The sequence below is a fragment of the Lagopus muta genome, chromosome 8, assembly GCF_023343835.1.
Source record: "Lagopus muta isolate bLagMut1 chromosome 8, bLagMut1 primary, whole genome shotgun sequence".
Taxonomy (NCBI): domain Eukaryota; kingdom Metazoa; phylum Chordata; class Aves; order Galliformes; family Phasianidae; genus Lagopus; species Lagopus muta.
In genome coordinates this window covers 33309982-33331672 of record NC_064440.1, presented here as the reverse complement: position 1 = coordinate 33331672, position 21691 = coordinate 33309982, and the positions used below count along the sequence as shown (strand labels likewise).

At 41.8% G+C, this 21691-nt stretch overlaps 1 protein-coding gene across 1 annotated transcript in view; it reads right to left on the bottom strand.

Annotated features, from left to right (window-relative positions):
- SPAG16 (sperm associated antigen 16) overlaps positions 1 to 21691 on the bottom strand; it is a 355941-nt gene that overhangs the window by 86102 nt on the left and 248148 nt on the right. The window contains exons 14-15 of the mRNA XM_048953048.1: positions 16031 to 16096; positions 1978 to 2104 (exon numbers count right to left, since the gene is read on the bottom strand). Coding sequence (XP_048809005.1) covers positions 1978 to 2104; positions 16031 to 16096 — 193 coding nt within the window. The remainder of the gene's footprint in view (positions 1 to 1977; positions 2105 to 16030; positions 16097 to 21691) is intronic.

The following is a 21691-nucleotide window of genomic DNA, read 5'->3' as shown; positions in this document are numbered from 1 at the left end:
GTCATTACTTCTTGCTAAGCCCGCTCAAGTGACTGACTGAATAGTTTGACCACATAGAGACGAGTACACTATTAAACACACCATGTGGGAACTGGCTGGATCATTTTATCAAGTTCTCTGCGTTGCAACAAACACATCACACACCACTCACATGTTGCATCAAAAGCCATCTCTGCATCACTCAGAGTAACTTTGGTTTAGTTAGCTTGAGTCTAAGCCAGAAAATAATTATGACAGCATAAGCTCCACATCCATGAGCTCCGGGTCTGAGTCCCATGCTGCAGTAACCAAACTGGCCTCACACAGCTTTGCTAGAAGACACTGCACCATGCCACCCAGATGCAGTACTGAGAAGGCATTCCTGCCAGCCACAGCCCTCGCCAAGCAAACTGAAAGCTGCTCCATAACAAACAGGTATCTGCCAACAAGGTCTGTTCTGCAGATGGGTGCTGCCTGTAACGGGTGCGCGTGTGGGCAGCCCACCCCATGTCCACAGAGAGGTCATGAAAAGACCATTATAACTTCTATGTTCTGAGCAGAAAGGGCAGCTCAAAACATAGGCGTTGTACCGGTCTCTCTTAGCCAGGTATCTTCGTATCTTTAGCTAGGTATATTTGTGCCCTTTTACATTATGTCTCATTTTGATCATCCGTCTCAATTTGATATCTCTGTTTTGTGGTTACTCCTGCAGAGAAAATTCTGGATTTTATCCAGATGATGGGAAATTTTGCCCATTTAGATTACCTGAAGCCAATAACCTTTCTACTGGAAAGCTCCCATCTGGCTAGAAGTACTGCTGCTGCATTTTTCAGCTATGTGATTCCTTTGCAAATGACCCAGCATTATGCTCCAGACATGAAATCTTCTTCAAATCCTCCTCAAGAAAAAAAAACGCGCTCTTGTTCCAAATTACACACATAAATAGAACAGTGGTTTAATTCGTCTTTAGGAAGCTGTCGAAATGGACAGTGTCAATATATTTTATCCTTGGAAATGAAAATACCTTATTTAACGGTACAGTAGAGAGATCTGTGAAAATGCTACATAAATACTATAGAGTTTGATGGCTAAGTTTTCTGCCAAGTGGCTCAGATATTGTTATTACGTATTCCACAGTATGTGGGTCATGATGACAAAATGTGTTATTAGTCTTTCTCAAAATGATTCCTTAATTCTCTCTCATACTCCATTGAAATATCACATTGCACGCATTTAACATACAACGTTAAGGCATACATTTATACAAAGGCATACATATTTTAAAATAAGCAATAAGCAATATGCACCCATTCAGTATTCAATAAGCAACATTTATATGTTATCATATTATCCCTCCTTTGAGTAACGGTGACTTTCTGAGCTAGGAGGAAATTTTGTGCTGCAATATAAATGCTTGTCCACGCTTTGGAATAGAGAATTAATATACTTTTTATAACGACAAAAAACAACAGTTTTCCAATAGCCCCTCTTCAAATGAAAATGCACCTTCATTTGCAATACTGCTGACACAGTAACGCATGGCTGGTGATGAAAAATACCTGGTTACTTTGTGCACAGTAAGCAATTCTGTCATCACAATGAAGTTCTGAGGTGATTATAAGAGGACTTAATAAAGTTGGTTATGAAATACAACTACAGAGTTAGCAAAAGAACACAAAGCATTGAAGAATAAGCAGCACTGGAACAGAAGTGATCTCATTAAGTTTTCTATTCCCAGTGATCGTTTTGTATTTTACTTAATAATTTTGTAATTGCACTTCTTTTTACTGTGCATTTTTCCTTTTATACAAATGGACCATTAGTCCAGATTGCCAATCTAGTCCATAGAAAATGAGTGCATTGATCACCAGTTGGGCGTCTTGTCTTTCAAACAAACACGCCTATGCTGCTTCTCATTTGCTATCAGGCTTCAGAACTTCAGAGACATTTCAAAACAAAACATGCCTTAGGCCAAATAAAGTTGTAAAGGCATCCTACCGGAGTGACTGAAGGCGACCTGGTTGGCGGAACGGGGACCTGTATCCACAGACAGGATGGGGAGCGCCTGCCGCACGTCCCACAGCTTCAGCACGCCACCCGAATCACAGGAAGCAATCGTGTTGCTCTGTCCAGGTTGGAAACAAAACCAAGGCATTAATTAGATACTTTGGCAAAGAAGAATGCAAATGATGCAGGGCTGGATATCTCTGGATGCCAGGCATTGAAACTTATGTATTTAAGTAGAAATGAGTTAACATGTTTGGTTAACAGAGCCTCTTGATCGCTACATTAACTTGAAGACCAGCACTACCACAGAAAACAGTTTATTAGAAACCTTCAGTAGAAGAGAGAACAGAGGTCATTTTGGATTTTGATACTAGCGTCCTCCAAGAATATGGCTTGTGATTATAACTCTCACAGAGACACGGGATTTACTTCTTATTTAAACCTCCAGTATAAAGATTCGAAATAGCAAATCCCCGAAGCAGCTCAGCTGGTGTGTATTCAGAGTTATTAAAGTCCAGGTTTTTTTCCAATTTGTGCAATGGTTTGAGAATAGATTAACAGATAGTGTTTTGCAGGAGCATTGCAATAGTACAGAACTCAGACTCTGGAAAACACTGGGCAGGTGCCACATCCGTGGCTTTCTCATGTTTGGCTAATGTTTATTTCTTTGATGTAAGTAACACATGCAAGAAAATGGGGCCATCTAGCAAAGAGAAATTAAGATCGGAAAATATCCATTGCCTTCTCAAGCAGAAAGGAACAGCCTGCAAAACACTATCATGGTATAAGTTTAACAAAATCTTTAGGTCCATTTGTAGGGTGCTGAGCTATCAGAACTCCATTCTGGCTTGTTATAGGGAACAACATGGAGTAATACACAGAAACAAAGCAGTCATTTCAGCCAGAATTTAGCTGGCAACACGTAGGCTCTCAGCACTCACTGCTTTGCAAAAAAGCATGGTTACCCTATCTGCATCACACCTCAGCAAGAGTGGTGCTGCTGAGCATGATGGAGGAGCTATTTGTTTTACTATCTGTTCAACCATACTTGCCCAATGCTTTCATTTCAACAGTAGCAGAAGTTCAGCCCATGCAAATGATGAGGTCAAGCAAGCCATGCATGAAACAAAACAAAACAACAAAAAAATGAATACAAAGCTACACTCTGAATCGCGACACGGTTTGATCTGGATCTCAACAAAGCACATTTTCAGTGGAAAAACATCACTGTGCATTCTTCCCTGTGCATTCCCTATCCTCTTTTAATCTTCTCATCCTATTCACTACCACATTTGTTTTGTCCATCTGTTGCATGACAAGTTGCTGGTAGGCAGCACGTATCAGATACAGTGAAGGCCCAAACCCGTTACTTAAGTTCTCTGCAGGCTGCAATGTGTGGCCATGCCAGAGAGGATCGACCTGCAGGATCCTCACAGATCCATGTGAATGAAGCAGGGCTGGACAAACCTGGCGCAGGGAGCAGCATCCTGCTGTGCTTGGTGCTGTGCAGACAAGCTACAAAAGATGGTCCTGCTCCAAAGGCTTTGCAGTCTATCCCAGAAACAAGATCAACCAGCTCCTACTGACAAAACTCTGCAGGCTTTCTATCCATTTCCTCCCAGATGCCTGTATAAACACACTGTGCACCAATGCAACACACAGTAGGATATCGTGCCCAACATGCATGTAAAGGAGCACACCTCATCTGCAAGAAGAATTGAGAAAATACAGCGTTCTGATGGCAACCTGTAACACGTGCTAACGTACAAACTCTGATGGCAATACACAACATACGATAACAGGCATTTTCTGTGCCTCAGAATACTCTGCCCACAACCTTATCATCCAATGCTTTAATTATTATTGATACCTATGCAGCTCCTACACCAAAAGCGTACCAAAAGGATTTTGTTAATGAGTCAGCTATTACATTTCACTTCTTCACTGCCTTGATCCCCATTACACACCTTTTTCTAAATCAAGAGAACTGAAGATGGGGAATAACAACTTCTCAATAGGAACAAATAAACTGTGAATGTAATCAAACTTAAGGACTATTTGAAGCTACGTGCCATTCAGAGATGAAGAAAGGAATAAATCATATGTTAAATGAACTCATTTGCTTCTGGCCATGGGCCATTTTCAGAAGCTTTAAAGTGGAATCATTATGAATTCTTGTATGAGCTTTTGGCTTTTTTGTTCCTTTAGCAGCTACTGCTCCAGTTATTCATACAAGAATGAACTGCATTGCTCTTTGAGTTCTTTTTGCTTCTTGCCACAATAACATCTTTTTTTATGATGGTTTTTCAATAATACATTATACAAAACATCAAGTTGGACTATTAGGGCTCAACTAACGTTCCTACATTTAGAAGTAGGGTACAATGAGATCCAAGGAGAAGAAGATATGCAAAAGGAGCTTTATATTGTATGAAGATGTGCAAAATGAGCTTTATATTGTATGATTTTCATTAAGATTACATTTTATACTGCATCACCAAAGTTCAGTTGTACGATGGCTGCTCCAAAAGTAATGCCTCCTAAGTTGAATTCCTCATGTGGAAAGAACAGCACCCACTGACACTTACTGAATGTTTATGGAGACCAAGCAGCGGATGTGAGCACGGTGAGGTGGTGGATGGTATGTTTCAGCAGCAGTGACAGTGGATCATAATATCATCAGATCATTATGGGTGCAGCATGCAGGCTTTTGTTCACTGCTGGCAAAAATACACTGCTAATGGTGGTGACTGTGTTGAAAAATAGTGTTCTGTAGCTGAGAATTTGCTCTATCATATAGTGTTACTGTGCTCTTTGTATCAGTTGTTGTTCCCATCCCTTTTGGCATGACCTACATATCATTTTCTCTATTCAAGGAGCATGTAGAATGATTCATGAAACTTGTGAGAGCTTCTTCCTAGTCTATACAATTAAACTGGTGCTTTTGTGAGTGTGCATGCTCAAGTAATTAAAAATTTATACAAGGATTCAATTAGTTTGAATTGAGAGCCTGGTTCCAGGCTCCACGGGACCTTGCCTTTATAGTTCTACCTCCTGACTCTTTGCCTTCTCTGCCCTTCTAATACACAGCTCTATATTACGGGAGATCTCCCCTACAATGAGTACATGCAACATAATCCCAATCTCAAAAGGCACTTAGAAACCATCGTAAAATAATTACTTGTAACCTCATGATGATATCTGCTGGTGAGAAATTCAGATTTAAATTGTTTCCATTAAGTTTTTTAAATCTTGTTTTCCTTTTTTCGAAATCCTTTTTTTTTTTTTTTCCTAGTGAATATTAATAATGATTAACAATGGAATTAATCATCAGGTACAAGTTAATTTAATTTCCTGAAGATTACCATATATCAGTAACACATGAACTGTAGCAGACAGCTTTATCTAATTTAGACTGCAATAAACCCCTCCCAGCAGTATTCTCATCCAAGTTTTGTTCTGAAGGAAGGTCAGCAGTTGTTTCATGGCCCTCTGTGAATACTTTAGGTGAAACAATGAGTGAAGCAGCTCGCTCCGTCAGTTTGAGAACTTCTTTTGCTCGCAGAGCATCAGGTAATGATACTGCATTCACAGTTCCCTGCACAGACCCCATCTTCCATCACCTACCTCCCTGGCCTGGTGACGCAGCACTGCTAGGGTCTGTTCTGTGCCCGAGGAGCTGCAGCTGAAAACTGCCTGCCGTGGAGCCCCAGAAGATGTATGACGAACAGCCTCAGCTGCCTCAGACTGAGACAGAGTGGGGAAATATGCATTTCTAACATGCACCCTGCGGGACACATCCCAAAAGTCACTTAACTCTACCACCATTTTATACGCATTAACTTATTTTTTAAGAGGAGGAATCATTACCTCCCACATTTACAGCATGAAGCACATCAGAAACCTGGTGAGAGCTGTTAACCTTATGCCTTGATGTAATACAAAAGCTAGCAGCAGTCAGAAAAAAGTGTGATGGGGCACAGGCAGCCAACAGTGCCTGAGCCATCTCATCTCATGGGCTGGATCCAGGCTTTCTGAGCTGCAGAGAGCCAGGGCAGGGAAATCCCAAGGGAACCCAAGCAGGGGTGGATGAATGTGCTGCAGCTTTAACAAGGAAAAAGACTCTAATGTCCTATTAAGCCAAATGAATTATGCAAAATATCACACAGATGGAGAAAAAAATGCAGATGTGTTCCATTATTAGACTGATGACTAATCAATCACCACCCATTTTTGAAGCACCAGGTTTAAATCACTCTGGTTTCAAATGAAAATAGCATCTTCTTAGAAAGACACAGAGTTACTTAGCTTGGTAAAACTACAGACCTACATTACCACTTCGAGAGTGCGGCAGTATTAATAGTTATTTTCATCAAGAGTGGAGGTTACAGGCAGTGCCAGCACCTTCCCATCTGATTTTTCCTTCACAGTTTTGAGTTTACATAACCATCAAAGTCACCATATATGTCTCAAGGCAGCTACAGACAATAAACATCTAGAGCTTAGGCAACTACAGTCTGGTACTCCCTTCCTGTGGCTTTTTTTTTCTTAATCTAATAGCCATCAGTTGGCAAGAGAGGCTCTTCTGGAAGAGAGGGGAGTCAACACAGATGCAGAAAGAGTCTTCTCAGAGCTTCACAGTTGGTTCCTCCAGCTTTATTTGCAGTTGTTAACAGACAACTCCTCATTTTGCACCGTGCAGTTGACTGGTAAAACTTCTACAACTTGCTGCAATAATTTACTGGGCTGTTTTTCTCTTAATATTATGGCCCGATGTGCAATTTTTGAGTGCACTGACTGTGCATGCTCTGGGGCAAGAGCAACCTCCCCCACAAAAACGGCTCTACATGCTCTGCAAGCATTTGATAAAAGACAATATCTATTATTAAAAACCATTATGGATTCATAACTACAAGAATTTGCTCCAAGCTCTCTCTCAAGCTCACGAGGCAGTCTCAGCACCTACCCCACTAACTCGAGGGAGATCACTATCTGTCAGCACAACTGGTGTTTTCTGTCAGTGGGATCAAAGATGGTCCTGGTGCTGGCACAGATCCTTTTGCTGACACTCCTGACCTTCAGGGGCTCCAAGGAGAGAGCTCTCTGACCAAAGGATGAGTGCTGTCAGTGCAACCAACACGTGAACAACCAGGCAGCCCTTGGGAACAGGAGGGAGATCTCTTAAAGGAGAGGCACACCGCTGTGTTTGCTCCATGTGAGCAGCGACCGAAGCGTGTTGCTATTAGAAAGTGAAGAAACAAACAGATTGGGAATGGGAAAAAAGGTGCAGGTGAGATGTGTGTGCTGATAAATGAATAGGTATGTGGGCCAAAGCACACTAAGGAGCTTAAAGATATCACAGTAGAAATGCTTACCTCCTTCCCTTTTTCTCAGCAATGATTTTGTGACAAGGTGAAGAATACGTCCTCAAGTGCCATTATTTCTAGATTATTAACTTTATCCTTTCAGAGCATGCAGAGACCCATAAAGAACATTCCTTCTGTTCAACAGAGAAGGAGTTCCATTGAAAATAATCAAAGATGACGGCAGAGCTTCGCTGCAGCAGAATCTCCATTTCTACCACCTTTAAAAATAATGATGGATCATGGGTCTCTCGCTTGTTTACATGCACTCTGCAGGCTTTCCTCTTGCTGTGTGAAACAGAGGGAATCACTCTTCTCTTTGCCACATCAAGTAGTGAGAAGTGCCTTGTGGTGTTTGAGGAGAGCAACACATGCCAGGCTTGCAGAAGCCCTTTGCATAAATTTACATACGAAAGCCAAGATCGCTGCACTCCCTGCAGAGTTACTGCTAGCCATCGTTGACATTGCACTTGAAACGGCACTGCAAAGAGAGCAATGTCTTTTACAGAGAGGTTTAAAATAATCAATTTTGTTTTTCCTTTTTAACCATCAAAGAAGGGCCTTTGAATTCTGGGAACTGAGCAGTGAGAGGAGGAGATGAATGATAATTTCCCCTACTGGCTTTTCTCGCTCTTCTGAGAGCCAACATGACCGAACTGAAGCTGGGTGACATCGTTACCTGATTAGACACTCCTGAAAGCAATATGCATCACAATTCTGAAGGTGTGCCATGTTCTTCTACTGGGATTTTGTTGTCGTTCAAATATAAATCAGTTAATTTTCAAAAACAGGGTAGTATTCACTGCAGTAATGTGAATATATAGATGTGCTACGTGCTCTCATAAATACATAAATTGCTGTTAGTGCCAACAGAGCTATTGTTGAAACTGTAAACTGCAAGTCATTTTACAAAATACAACATCTGAGTGGGAAAAAATACATATGAGTAAACTAAGGTGCTTTTTAAACAGAAATTACCAAAGGAATGTGGAAAGTGAAAAAGTTCAACTTGATATTTGACTATGCTGTCTTTGGGCGTTTTGTAAGGGAATCCAAATGCACAAAGAAGAAATATCAACACTTTATAAATGCATTCACGGACGTCTGCCCAAATCTGTACTCCTATGAGCACATGAATGGAATGTTTCTCCCAGTTTCAAAGTGTTCCAAGCCAAAAGAATGACCAGTTCAACTAATTTCATCCCGTTGGTTCAAGGTCTTCCTCAAAAAAGGCAACCAGCAAAACATCAAAATAGAATGATCTGCATTCCTCTCTCCGCTAGATTTCAGCTCTGCATTCTCAATTACTTTCAGATTAAATCGTTATTCAAGTACCTCCTTACAGTGATATTTATTCAACTACAGATTAATTGCATCTTCAGAACAAAAAGGTCTTTCCAATTCTGGCCCTCCTTTGATTCTTGCCTAAATGCAGTTGAGCCCAGCCCTGCTATGGAACGAAACCATGCACTGCACCGCCAGCTGCCCAGCGCTGCTCCAAGCACCTTCTGGTCACAACTTGATGCTAAGGGCTAAGTGGCTCAAAAGCCCTCTTACCGAATGCAAACACTCCCTTCTCCAAACCACATTCTGCTTAATTCTGAGGAATTAACGTAGTGCAAATGTTATGTTGGAAGAACTCTCACCTCTCTGTGCATAGCAATGCAAAACTATACCGACAGCAGCCCTCCTACCAGGGCAGGGTGCTAATACAGTGGAAGCCCACCCACAGCAAAACCAGAGGGCTGCAGGTGAGCAGATGCAGAGCAGGCAGCCTCATAACTGAGCCCTAAGCACTTGCTGTCACTCCTATCCAAGTCAGTGGTAACAACAGCTTAAATCTCACGATTTACTGAGAAAATTACCATCGCACGAGGGAGTTACACGACAAGGCGCAGGGACACCAGCCTGGCTCCTCATGTATTTTAAAACAGCATTTCCTGTGAAACATCATATACGAAGGCGAGTTTGACTGTAATTCAGGTGGGAAATCGAATTTTAAAAAGCCTGGCTGGATCCTGGTATTCCGATTTTGTTTATATTGTAAAACGACATGTTTAAAGAACAGCTGTTAAAATGAAAAATGAATTAGGCTGGGGCCCAGAATCCACAGCATAAATCTGGCACAGGGAGGTTGGCCGTGCTGGGCCTAGGCCAGGAGATGCCATTTTTAACAGTTCTGATTCCTGCAGTTGCAACTTAGGATACACGAATTAATTCTTCTCCTGGAAGAAAGAAGGGCAGATCTCCCACACTGCTTGCAGTTCTGCATGCTAAGCAGCGTTTGCTTCTGGGATCGTATACACACGGGGTCACATTCACTGCACAACACCGAATTCTGCAAGCAAAATCACATTAAGGGAGATAATCTCTTTTTCTTTCAATTACACTTACGAGCAAGTGGACATAACAGTGTATTTGTATTTGTAAATGTGAAGTCTGCAAGCAAGAGAAACTCCTGCATGGTCAATTCATTAGCTGTTCCTCCTGAGGATCTTTTCAAGGACTAAATCTCACCTAAGGCATACAGCATGTTTTTCATTTTTGCTTTTGCTTTTTTTAAGTTGCTCAGAATCAAATTAAGTCAGTGCCATTTAAATATGATGCCACACTTTCTGCTTTAGACATCAGAGTTGTCTGCAATCCAATTGTCTGTGCATCACATCATGTATGCTGCAACACAACCAGAAAGCCTAGGAGACTCCAAAAAGGAGGCATCCAAAAGCACAAGCCATCACTGATTTAACAAGTGACAACAGGCTGGGTGCACTTTTATACCCACCAAAAGAAATACTCAGCTTTTAAAACATCCAGACCTAAAACATTCCAGAATATTTTGCAGTATCCTGTAAATGTAGTCAGAAGTTTGAGTAAATGTGAATTTATATAAAATCACAGAATGGTTTGGGTTGGAAGGGACTTTAAAGCCCACCCACTTCCAACCCCCTGCCGTGGGCTGGTTTGCCCCCACCAGCTCAGGTTGTCCTGGCCCCATCCAACCTGGCCCTGAACACCTCCAGGGATGGGGCACCCACAGCTTCTCTGAGCAGCAGCACCAGGGCCTCACTGCCCTCTGAGTAAAGAATTTCCTCCTAACATCTAACCTAAATCTCCCTTCCTTTTAATTTAAAGCCATTCTCCTTGTCCTACCAATATTAGACTCTGTAAAAAAATCTTACCTAGCAATGGTGTGCAAAATTAACGGATGGATTGTCTTGCTCAAATGATAACAAGCCAGATGAGCATTAGCCACGGTGCAAATGAATTTCATGGCAAACTGAGCAGCAAAGCCCTCCCTGCCTGCTGTCTGCCCCACATTTCTCAGCCTGCCCCATCCCTACACGGGGTACCTGAAAGAGCACAGAAGTCCCAGTCACCATGACTAGAAATCTTGCTCTTCCTGGCAAGTTGGTAACACCTTTGCAGACCCCACCAGAAGGAAGACAGAATGAAAGCAAGTCTCTCACTCTCGAAGCTTCTGTGGGTTTGCTTTGCAGAATGTTACAGGATGCTTCGTGACCTACTGCAGGTACCAGTGCAGGGACAACAAGGAGCACCAGAAGGGGTTTCCTGGGTTTAAAAGCAAAGCCAGCCATGTGGCGAATGAAGGCAGGCATCAATCCTGCAGCAGGAGGATTGAGGCCAGGTGTCACGGCAGAAAGAACTGGTGCACTATAACCCTGGCAATAAAGGTCTCTGGGGCAGCAGCATCAGCTCTGTGTGCCAGAATGAGGATTGCTCTGTGACTGACTCACCGAGGAGTGCTGCACCTTTGTTAGCAGACTGCCCCTGTTCTCTGAGACACGGGGACACAGCACCATGGAGCACGGTCAGATAAGAGCACACACACACTGCTGCTTCCCTAGGGAAAGAACTGGGGACATCTTTGTAACTTCCCAGCTATTCGGTAGAGATATTCTTGTTTGTTTATCCAGCTTTCTATATTAAGACTCTGGTATCAGAGGCAGAGAGCAAGAATACATACACCGATCCCGCTAAAGATGGACCCACTGAGCCTTCTGGAGTGCTTTTCAGATTTTCTCTGGTCTACAGACAGTGGGTACCACAGGCACGTACTTGCTAGCTGGAGGGATCTGCCAACAGCAACTGCACCAGGGATGATGGGAAGTGATTAAATGGAATGCCCGGCCAAAGGAAGAATGGATTCCAGGAAAATCACTCCCAAAAATAGGGAGCAACATGAATATTTCAGAGAATGGATTGGAAGTGTATCTTAGGACAGGTTTTCTTAGTTCCACCATTAGCAGAAAGAGCTTTTTGCCAACAAAAAAATTGAGCATTTTGATGCAGATTTTGTTCCCTGCTATGACACGGAGACAGAACAGATTTCTTCTTCCTGTTCTCTTTGTTTTACTTCTCACAACTTTCAGTGGGCTGAAAATGGTTAACTAATGATACCAAAATCTGTATTTAAAATGTAATTCAGTTCTGTAATTATATTCCTTATGCATGGAGACAGAAATAAACTAGAGGAAGAGCCCATTAGCCCTTTTGCATGTATAATTGAACACGTTTGATATTACTAGGTAACCTTTGTAAGGAACTGGCTTTGAGTTTATGCAAAGAAGTGAACACTTTGAATACATAAATAACAATAAGAGCAGATATTTTTTGATTTTGCATTCTGTTCTTTTCTTGTTTGTGTCTGTGAGATGCAGTCAGACGTCCCTGGCTTTATGTGGCCATCCACAGAAACATCACAGAGATTTGACTTTTGCATCATTTCGATGCAGTAATGAATAAGAACTGACATCAGATATCAGTATTATTGGCCCAGCTAAATGGTAGCTGACATCAAACTGGACTGCTGAAGAGGTAAACAAAATTGAAATTTTGTTTTTGTTTAAAAACTGTCTGACATTATTTGTCCTTCAGTAAATCAATGGCAGAATGAGATAAATGCTCTTTGCATTTTGGCTGGAGGAGGTAAAATCGGGCAGTTGGTATTAAGCATATTTTTATAGTCTTGTAGGCTTTCCTAATACAACCTGTAACTTCAACATTTGTTTTGTTGTATGGAATCTTGGTAACCTCTGTAATGATTTCTTAACCTGTAAGCATCACACAAACACAACATGGCAGATAGATACAAACAGAGGAGCACAATAATCATACCCTTATCTCATACGTATACACACACAAGGGAGCAAATTTTGTTCTAGTCTGAAATTGTAATGATCCAACCAAGCATCTATATTCTTTGTATTTCATTAGCATATGGTGATTTGCTAAGCTGGGAAAATGCTGTGCAAAGTAAGTGTAAAACTTTGATTTCCAATGCTCTTTAGGCCGTGCTTAGATTTTTCTATTACACAGTAGAAAAGGCTGGACAACATTCAAGAACAGGTCACCACTTGTGAGGAATCTATTAGATGAAGCTGCATTGCTTTCCTCTGTTCCCCCTGTTTTACCCCTGATTAAAGCCTTGTACTAATACAAAAACACCAGTGGCTTGAATTTTCATCTTTACTTGAGTTACACAGATAGGTATTAATATTCTCCATAATAGGCACGAGAGAAGATGGCTTGGGCTGATACAGATGTCCCCACTGCAGCTTCTGATGCAGGAGTGAAGCTCCTCCAGCACCTTCTGCCCATTCCTAGCCTGCATTTAGGCAGTCTTACAGAACCCAATAATTACATGGGGTTGCCTGAAATCATAGAGTCACAAAATCCTAGAATGGCCTGGGTTGCAAAGGAGCACAGTGCTCATCCAGTTCCAACCCCCTGCTGTGTGCAGGTCACCAACCACCAGACCAGGCTGCCCAGAGCCACATCCAGCCTGGCCTTGAATGCCTGCAGGGATGGGGCATCCACAGCCTCCTCGGGCAGCCTGTTCCAGTGCCTCACCACCCTCTGGGTGAAAATCCCTGTAATGTTCCAAAATCAGGGAAATTACCTCTACAGTGCAGTCTCAGTTGGGCATCTCTAAAGAGGGCATCTTTGGTTTCCCAGACAAGGTACATTCATACATATAAGATACATACATATTTTAGTGTGCTCAGAGACTTTGAAGAGAAGTTGAACACGTACAGTGGCCTCTAAAAAATACATCTTTCCCACCACACATGCACGTTTCCACCCAAAGGCTTAGCTTCTAGTGAAAAAGAAATACCTGAAACAATTTTCTGTGTGTGACAGTAAAAGGGACTGTAAAATTAAAGAAAGATACTATTTTCTCCATCAATTCAAAAGCAGCTGCTCGGATTTTGCTCCCATTTTCCCAAACTTTTGACAGGCACAGAAGCAGCCTGCCTTTTAATTCCTAATCCAGTCTTAGCATCAGAAGGCAGAGCAGAGCATCCGTTCGAGCAGAGGCACTCAAGCAGAGCTTGTGCCCAACTGTTAACTACAGTTTGCAGATGTATGGTATAGTAAATAACTTACATTTCAGGGAGTTAATGAGAAATTGTTCCATCTCTATAATGGCATTATTCATTTTTACTTCTTCCTCATACAATACTCTTCTCCTAAAATATCCCTGGTTTTGGACACACTGCCTGGATAGCTCTCTGATCTAACTGGAAAATGTGCTCTTTGTTCCTGCATTCTGTGTACAGCACACTGTGTAATGAGCATTTCACAGTCCTTCAGAACTCCTTTGGCACACAGCAGCCTCAGCCACAGCTATCACAAGCCCACTGAAGTGACTTAGAAGCCTACATAAAGAAACTTATATCCAGTAAGGATGTGAAGCTTCAGGGTGTTTCACCATAAAAGCACTACACCTTCAGAATCCCACCCTGCAGAGAGGACTTCTAACACAGCATGGGAGCTGCTTTGGGTCCTGTGCTGCTAAGATATTAAACAAACAAACAAACAAACAATACCAGGCAGCATTCTGCCACAAGTCAGCCTTCAATTTCACCATTCCAGACTTCAGAAATAAGATTTTTCCAACAAATCCTTGCCTCACTGCAAAGCTTTGGCCAGGTCTATCCATGGGATTTTCTGCTAACCTCTCTGGAAGTGATGCTGCACCTCTGTCTCAATGCTTCATGGTCAATCTCCAAAATCTTTTTGATAAAAGTACTGTTAAGAATGTTAATGTTTCAATAAAAGCTTTTTCCCTCAAAAACCATGCATGTTCTAACAAAAACTTTGTCACCTGAGGGCCTTATTCAGCTTGCTTAGGGTGGAATATTTTCACTTACTTGGCAGGCAACCAAGAGAGGAGAAGAAAACAGTTCTTTGGTGCTACATGAAGTTGAAATACAGAACTTTCTTTGCCAGCCAACCAGTGTCACAACTGTAAGTTGTGCAACTCAGGACCAACCACTCAGTCTTTTCAGTAGTTTTTTCTGTACATACAGGGTTAATTTGTGTAATTTCTCTGTGGGACAGTAAAAGGGACTGTAAAATTAAAGATACCATTTTCTACATTCAATTCAAAAGCAGTTGTGCAGATTTGTGTAACTGCAATTACAGCTCCTGAAATTATACTCCTCACTCAATTTACTGAATGCTACTCAGGATGTTTCCATTTTTACTAATTCAATCATTGAGAATGTCAACCAATGACTTTAGGGTTTAAAGCCAACTATAATATTCTTTACCAAAATAACATGCTTAGCTGGAAGATCATCAGTGCACACCCTTCCAGCTTCCTGTTAATCACTACAAGCCACATTAAAGCATGAGGCTCTTTGTAAATACTCAGGTTAGAGACAGTGCTACATTACTGCCAGGCACAGTGAAGCTTTCCTTCACAATTCTTAGTGTTAAATACTATTTTTACTATACTATCATGTTTCAAAATACCAAGAGGCTGTGCCTGTCAAACATACATACATGTGGCAGAAAAGCAATTAAGAGCATTGGGAATCCCTATTCACCTCCTTGAACTAAGTTTATCTCACACTTGCTGCTGCATCAACCCCTAGGGCTTGCCTGAAAAACACACATGGTTGCCATAAGTGGATGGTAAAGCACAAGTGGATGCTGCACAGGAGAATATTCAGGATCTCCTACAGCTGAAAACTGGTACCTTGCTATGCTTGCAATAAAACACTAGCAGTGAGAGCGCAGGGAGAAGGAATGCTGATGATGTGCTTTTCAGGAAAGATGACAAAAAAGCCAGTTCCTTAGAGGGAAGAGTTCAAGTGGTAGCAGAAAACAGCATATGCTTCATCACTTCCACACTGGTTTTAAGAGAAGTACAGGCAAGAGAGCCAGAGGAACCATAAACTGCAAATGCCTTGCTTTCTGAATATTTCAGATGACTTCTAAGAAACATTCCTGAACAGATGACTTACCTTACAAAATTTGCAGGCATTTTGATCACAGCCTGTCACCAATCCCACCCAAAACGACCCACTTTTGACAACCACTATAAAATTAACCATCCAAGAAAAAAAACTAACAGCAAACTTCATTTAAGTAAAGTAACTAGACAATAACACACGAGAATGGCTTAGATTATCTTGAAGCGATGAAAGGAACAGAGAGCTAAGCACAAGGAAGGGCAGCTTCACTTAGCAGTCTCTGGGACTCTGCCCTGGCTGGGAGGTGTGTGCTGCAACAAAGTGCTCCAGAAGTTGAGTTCAGCTGCAGGGCTATCTTCTTCAGCATAGCATGCAGTATTATTTACCAGAGTAAGGAATGTGGTGCTAACAATTTGAAAATAAATAAATAAATAAACACCAGTGCACAGAACTTACCTCCAGGCTGAATGCAGCATGATTGCAGGAGTGCAGGTGACCATAGAACGTACAAACACGGAGACCCTAAGAATTCAACATAAAGAAAGCAAATCAGTTACAGTGCTAACAATTACTCTGCATTCTCATAAATGCAAAGACCTTGATTTTATGGCTGGGTGCGACAGAAGGCATTCTGCGTGCTAAAAACAGAGTCCAGTTTCTAGAAGAGCAATACATTTCTCACAGTTAATAAGGATTTAACTATCTCCTTACTTCATGTGATTGCTTCCAGAAAGGGTGCATTCCAATATCATGGAAGAAAAAATTACATCTACCAAGCAGGAGGGTTTGAATTAGAAAGCATAATCACTGCTTCCAAAAGACTGAGCCCTGCTCTTATGCTGTGATTCAGTACGTGTTCCTTGATACTCCACACACACCATTAAAGTCTTCCTTAAGGAATCACAAGCATGAAATCAAAATTAATTATCTTTTGTCATCTTCCACATTAGGCTGTAAGTGACCTACATACTGGAGGAACATATGTCAGATGTCATCACTGATACCTGACTTGTTCTCCTGATGCAGAAGGCATCCAACCACAGTATCTCATGCTAAAAAGAAGCCTTCATGACAGGGATAGCAAAATGGTGCACTTCTGGTTTAAAATATCACTGGTTTAATGGGTAAAAGCAACAAAAATACCATCAGAAGTGAAACCCAGCAACCAAAACAAAGCTACAAACAGCAAACAAAAATAAACCGCACTCCTACTGTATTTGAAGACTCTTTTCCATTGAAAAAGCCTCCTCTGTGTTTATGAACATGTTTAACCAGTATATTCTTACTGTTTGCATCAAGCCCTTCCATGAAAGGAGGTAATGAGATTTCAGCGCCACGTAATTCTAGAGGGACACAACCTAGTAATATCCTGTAGCTCACATTACAACTGAAGGAATTCAGTTGACTAAACTACTGTTAAAAGGTATTTGATGGCTGCTGTAAATTGTATCGGCGCTAAGAGGGAAAAGAGCTGGTGAAGGTGGAGAGCAGCACAGACACGGGAGCACAGAGGCAGTCATTACCTGCAGATAAACCACACTTGGAAATGGGAGGGCAGCTGTACAACAGCGAGATAGGAAAACTCTCCTCAGCCTCAAGCATTGGAAGAAGAAAACTTCATTGACTGTAAGCAGGAGCCTGACAAGTCTGGAAATGAATGACCTCCTGCACGTGGCCAAAAGTTGGAGGTCAAGGTGACTCTTTCCAGTTGCACTTATATGGCACTGGGATAAAGCACAGCACCAAAACCTTCATTCAAGGCCAGGCTGGATGTGGCTCTGGTGGATAGTGACCCTGCACATAGCAGGGGGTTGGAACTGGATGAGCACTGTGATCCTTTTCAACCCAGGCCATTCTGTGACTCAATGAAAACAGCAGGCGGCAGGCCATTCCTGCAAGCCCCATTTTGTATGTTTCCATGTTTGTCACGTCTATTTCTTAACTAGTTTCCTCTTCAAGGCCATATCCACTGCTGAGATCAAACCAGGAGATCACTGTTATCCTCATGTACGTCTCACAACAGAAACTAACAAAGAACAAGACAACAAGAAAGGCTCTGGACTACTGAAGCAACCCAGTATCTTCAAAAGAGCAAGCACACCAACTTCCAGCACAAAAAGGTTGTCAGAGTGCAATTCTTTGATTCTTTACAGTTTTTGACAGAATTACGGGTCAAAAAAACCCTAACAGAACCCCCAGGGTCGCTTATTTAAGTGGCTTTAAATAAGAAACCCAGGCCAAAATATCCTGATAAAAAGAAAATTTGAGTAATTACTATCCAATTATAAATTCACTGCTGGAATGGAAATGTGATCACACACAATTCCCAAGAAACTACAGATAAATTAGATTTGATATAGTTAACACAATTGGAGACAACTATAACGAAGCACACGTGGAGAAGGAAAGAGCAAATTTCCAGCAGATAAAATCAGCAGCAATATCAGTGCACTCAGTCCACAGTAAGAGCCCAAACACCAGCATGTGTTTTGCGTGTAAAAAGTAATGGCAGTGCAATAAACGTGTTGCTCAGCAGGGCACAGCATTTATCGTCAGACACTCTGAAATACCAACAGACACACAGTAGCCTTTCCACGAGGACAGAAAAGCATGGCATCTCAAACAAAAGAGACGGAAAAGTACGTGGATGCTGTGCCACACAATGAATGGGAACTTCCTGTTTTCCCTTCTGTCAGTCAACTCAGCCCAAAAAGGATTTTAGCAATAGTAATAATAATAACAAAAGCTATACAAAGGGAACATTTCTGTAAAGTGTTTTTCAGCGCTATTGCTGAAACTTAATTTCCAGAACACCACTTTATTTTTCTTGGAGGCACAGCTAGTGTTTCCTTTACCAACACCTGGAAATCTGAGACTGCCCCTGTTTACCACTGAACTGCACTTCTTCAAGGTTCAAGACTCGCCTAGGAAACGCATTGCGAGGCAAGGAGCAGAGGAAAAAGGAGGAGCTTGTCTTAATACTCATGCTGAGGAGGTGGTGTCAGTTAGGAGAATGGCATTCCATTGCAGCTACCCTCGAGTCTTATGGGACCGTTACCCCTGAGAGCAGGAGAAATGCCAAACTGTTGGAGCGGGGCTCTGCAGCTGCACAAGGGCACATTTTGCCCACATTTAACCTCCAGTGTCTATCCATGATCCAGTCTCCTTGAATCTGACACCCGAGCTGTTGTAAAGGGCAGTAAATTACGGAGAATGCATTATTATTAACTGAGTCATCGGGTCTTGATTGAAATATTAATGGAAGAAATCTCCGTTCTATTCACTCCTTAAGCTGCTGCCCAATTACATTAATAACCATACATTCTTCCTCTGCAGAAAATACAGAGATAATAGCAACATTCAAAGAAAACAAAATATGAAGGGTTCTGCATTTTTTTTGGATGGATATTCAGCCATGCACAAACACGTGTAATTTTCCATTTTGAAACCCAGAAATTAACATTAGAATCAGCAGTCAGAAATACCATGGCATTATTTTGTGCCGCATATCAACCTCTCGGCTTCCAATGAACACAGATATTAATTGTCTTGCCTTGGATGGAGTTATCTAAGGGACTTCAGACAGAGAACAAAAACATTTCTATTTTTTCAATGCGATCCAGCGTTGTACCAAAAAAGCAGACTGACCTTTGGCATCGTGGATCTGGGAGCAGTAATCCTGCAGCCAAAGTGATTAAGCAAGGAACTTAAATTCAAATGATTTTTTGTTCTTACTTTCAAAGGATAAAAGCTGAAGAGTTCTGAATCAATAGAGAAATTCTGCTTCAAATCCACCCTCCTGTGTCCATACAGATACACAACAGCAGGGCAAGACAACAGAGGCGGGAGACAATTACAATTTATTTTCCACAGCTTCTTTGCATCTGCAGAATTAAGGTGAACCATTAACTCATCCAATGCAACAGTTCACTACTCCTATATTTAGTTTACCATATATACTTACTTTATTTATACTTAGCTCAACAAAGCAAGCAACCAACCACAATCTTACCAAGCCATAAGTTAAGAACTCTGGGAGAGAACAAAACTCACCCCAGACCTGTTGAGCATTACTGAAGAACTGCTTGTGTTTCCTAAACTCTGCTGTTTTCTTGGATTTTGCATGCTCTACTGGATGTGAAAATCTGACAAGAACAAACTTTGCCAAGTTCAAAAATCAAGATAACAAATCCATTAGATTAAACAGAGTATAATGCAATACGTTAAAGAGGTTAATTATCAGCTTGATATGATACGAGCTTTTAGAAAAGAACATCTGAGCAAGTGGTTTACCTAGGTAGTGCTCAGATGAAAGACTTATTTGTAATTCTTTGGTTCAGTTAGAAGTTTTAAGAAGTTAGAAGAAATATTTTCATTAGACAGACTTATCTTATAGAGTGTTCCAACTACGGGGACCTGAACGGTAGAACTGGTCACCACATATTCTCTACCACAAAAAAATCCAACTAAGCAGTTGCTCAAGAAAGGTATTAATCCGTAGGGGAGAGGATGAATGGAACAACAACACCCTGAATTTAACTTCTGATCTTATACAGCTAAAAGTTGTTTAGGAAATCAAATAATGTGAAGCTTCAGAAGCTCACTCCACAAGACCTAAGCGTACCGCATGCTCCAGCTATTGACTCATCAGGGAAGGTTCTCTCAGTCTCTCTTGCTGAATATAGCCAAGGACCTCCATTTTACGGTGAAGTGTAAAATGGAAAGGATGAATCCTAGTCCATTCCTTGCCTTTTTCATGCATGGTTTGCCTACGTGGTCTCTGCACAGACCTGTGCCTGGTTTACCTGTGCTTTGTGTCAGTGAGGCACCAGCAGGCTCTCCAGTGAGTGCATGATGTCCCCAGTAGAAATAAAGACTCTGAAGGCATTCCATGCTTTGTAGGGGATTTTTCTGCACTGTTGCCTTGAAGTAGATGCACTGAAAACTCTAGAAAGGACTGGATCTCCTTATCAGAACATAAGCTATTGCAAGTTTACTTTCCAAGGAGAGAAAACTCATCAGAAGGGGATGGGATGAAAACACAAAAACTGAAGAAAAGAGCCCACAACCACTTGCCCCTTCCACTTCCACACACTGGCTTATTTCTGTCAGTCCCTTTGCCTCACCCACCACTGCCATGGCTGACTTCAGCACTCTCCTGCACTCTGTGATGTCCACGTGTGCGCCCCTGCCAGCAGTGAGCTCTGCTCTGCTCTCCTCTCCATCTGCCCATCCTGCCCCACCTGGAGTGCAATGTAAAAAGGTATTATCCACCCCCAGCACCTCTGCCAAGGACTTCTAGGAGCATGTGGCACATGGTGTGTGTACAGCAAGCAGTGAACAAACAAGCAAAGCAATTTTACCAGCTGTCACTGCAGGTTTTACTCTATTACCTCAAACACGGGACCTTCAGCACAAGGTTTGCTTCTTTTCTCCCAGCTCAAAATAGAGCCCAGAGGGGAAAATCATGCAGAGAAAACTCTTTCTTGATGTCAGAGTAAGGGAAAAGCCAGTAGATTACTCAGACATTCTGTAATCCAGTGTGTGAGGGAAAAAAGTTAACCTGCAACTACAATTTGTGTGCTTAGTAAAGCACACAAATCCTTGTGTAGTAACACAAGGATTCGCAGGTGCAGGTGTGCACATGGAAGTCTAAATACTTCAGCTGCAGAGCTACTTGCTATTCTTATGCTGATCTCTCTCTTTCACAGACAGTCCCACGTTTTTTTCCCCCCAGTAATTCAGTATATCTTCCTAAAGAAACACAAGAGAATTTTGAATCTCGTTAAAATGCATGCACTTACACAACAGCTTTCATTTGGGGAATCATAAAAACATGAGAAAGCTGCTTGGTAACGCTCCAGGAGCTCAGCCAGCTAACCCTAGAGCTGGGCTCTTCCTCACAGAGCATCTTCCCTCCTCTTCTGTTAGCAATACTGGCTGTTAAAGTACTGAAAAAGTAAATTTTATTGAGAGGCTCCTGAATTCTCACATTTCTGCATCCCATCTTTCACCTGAATGCAGTGTGAATGCATCCTCTGCACCAAGCATGCAGTTGTATTAGTTTCGTTTAATTGAGAAGAAAAGCGTGTTTCTGGGCCAAGACCTTGTATGCTA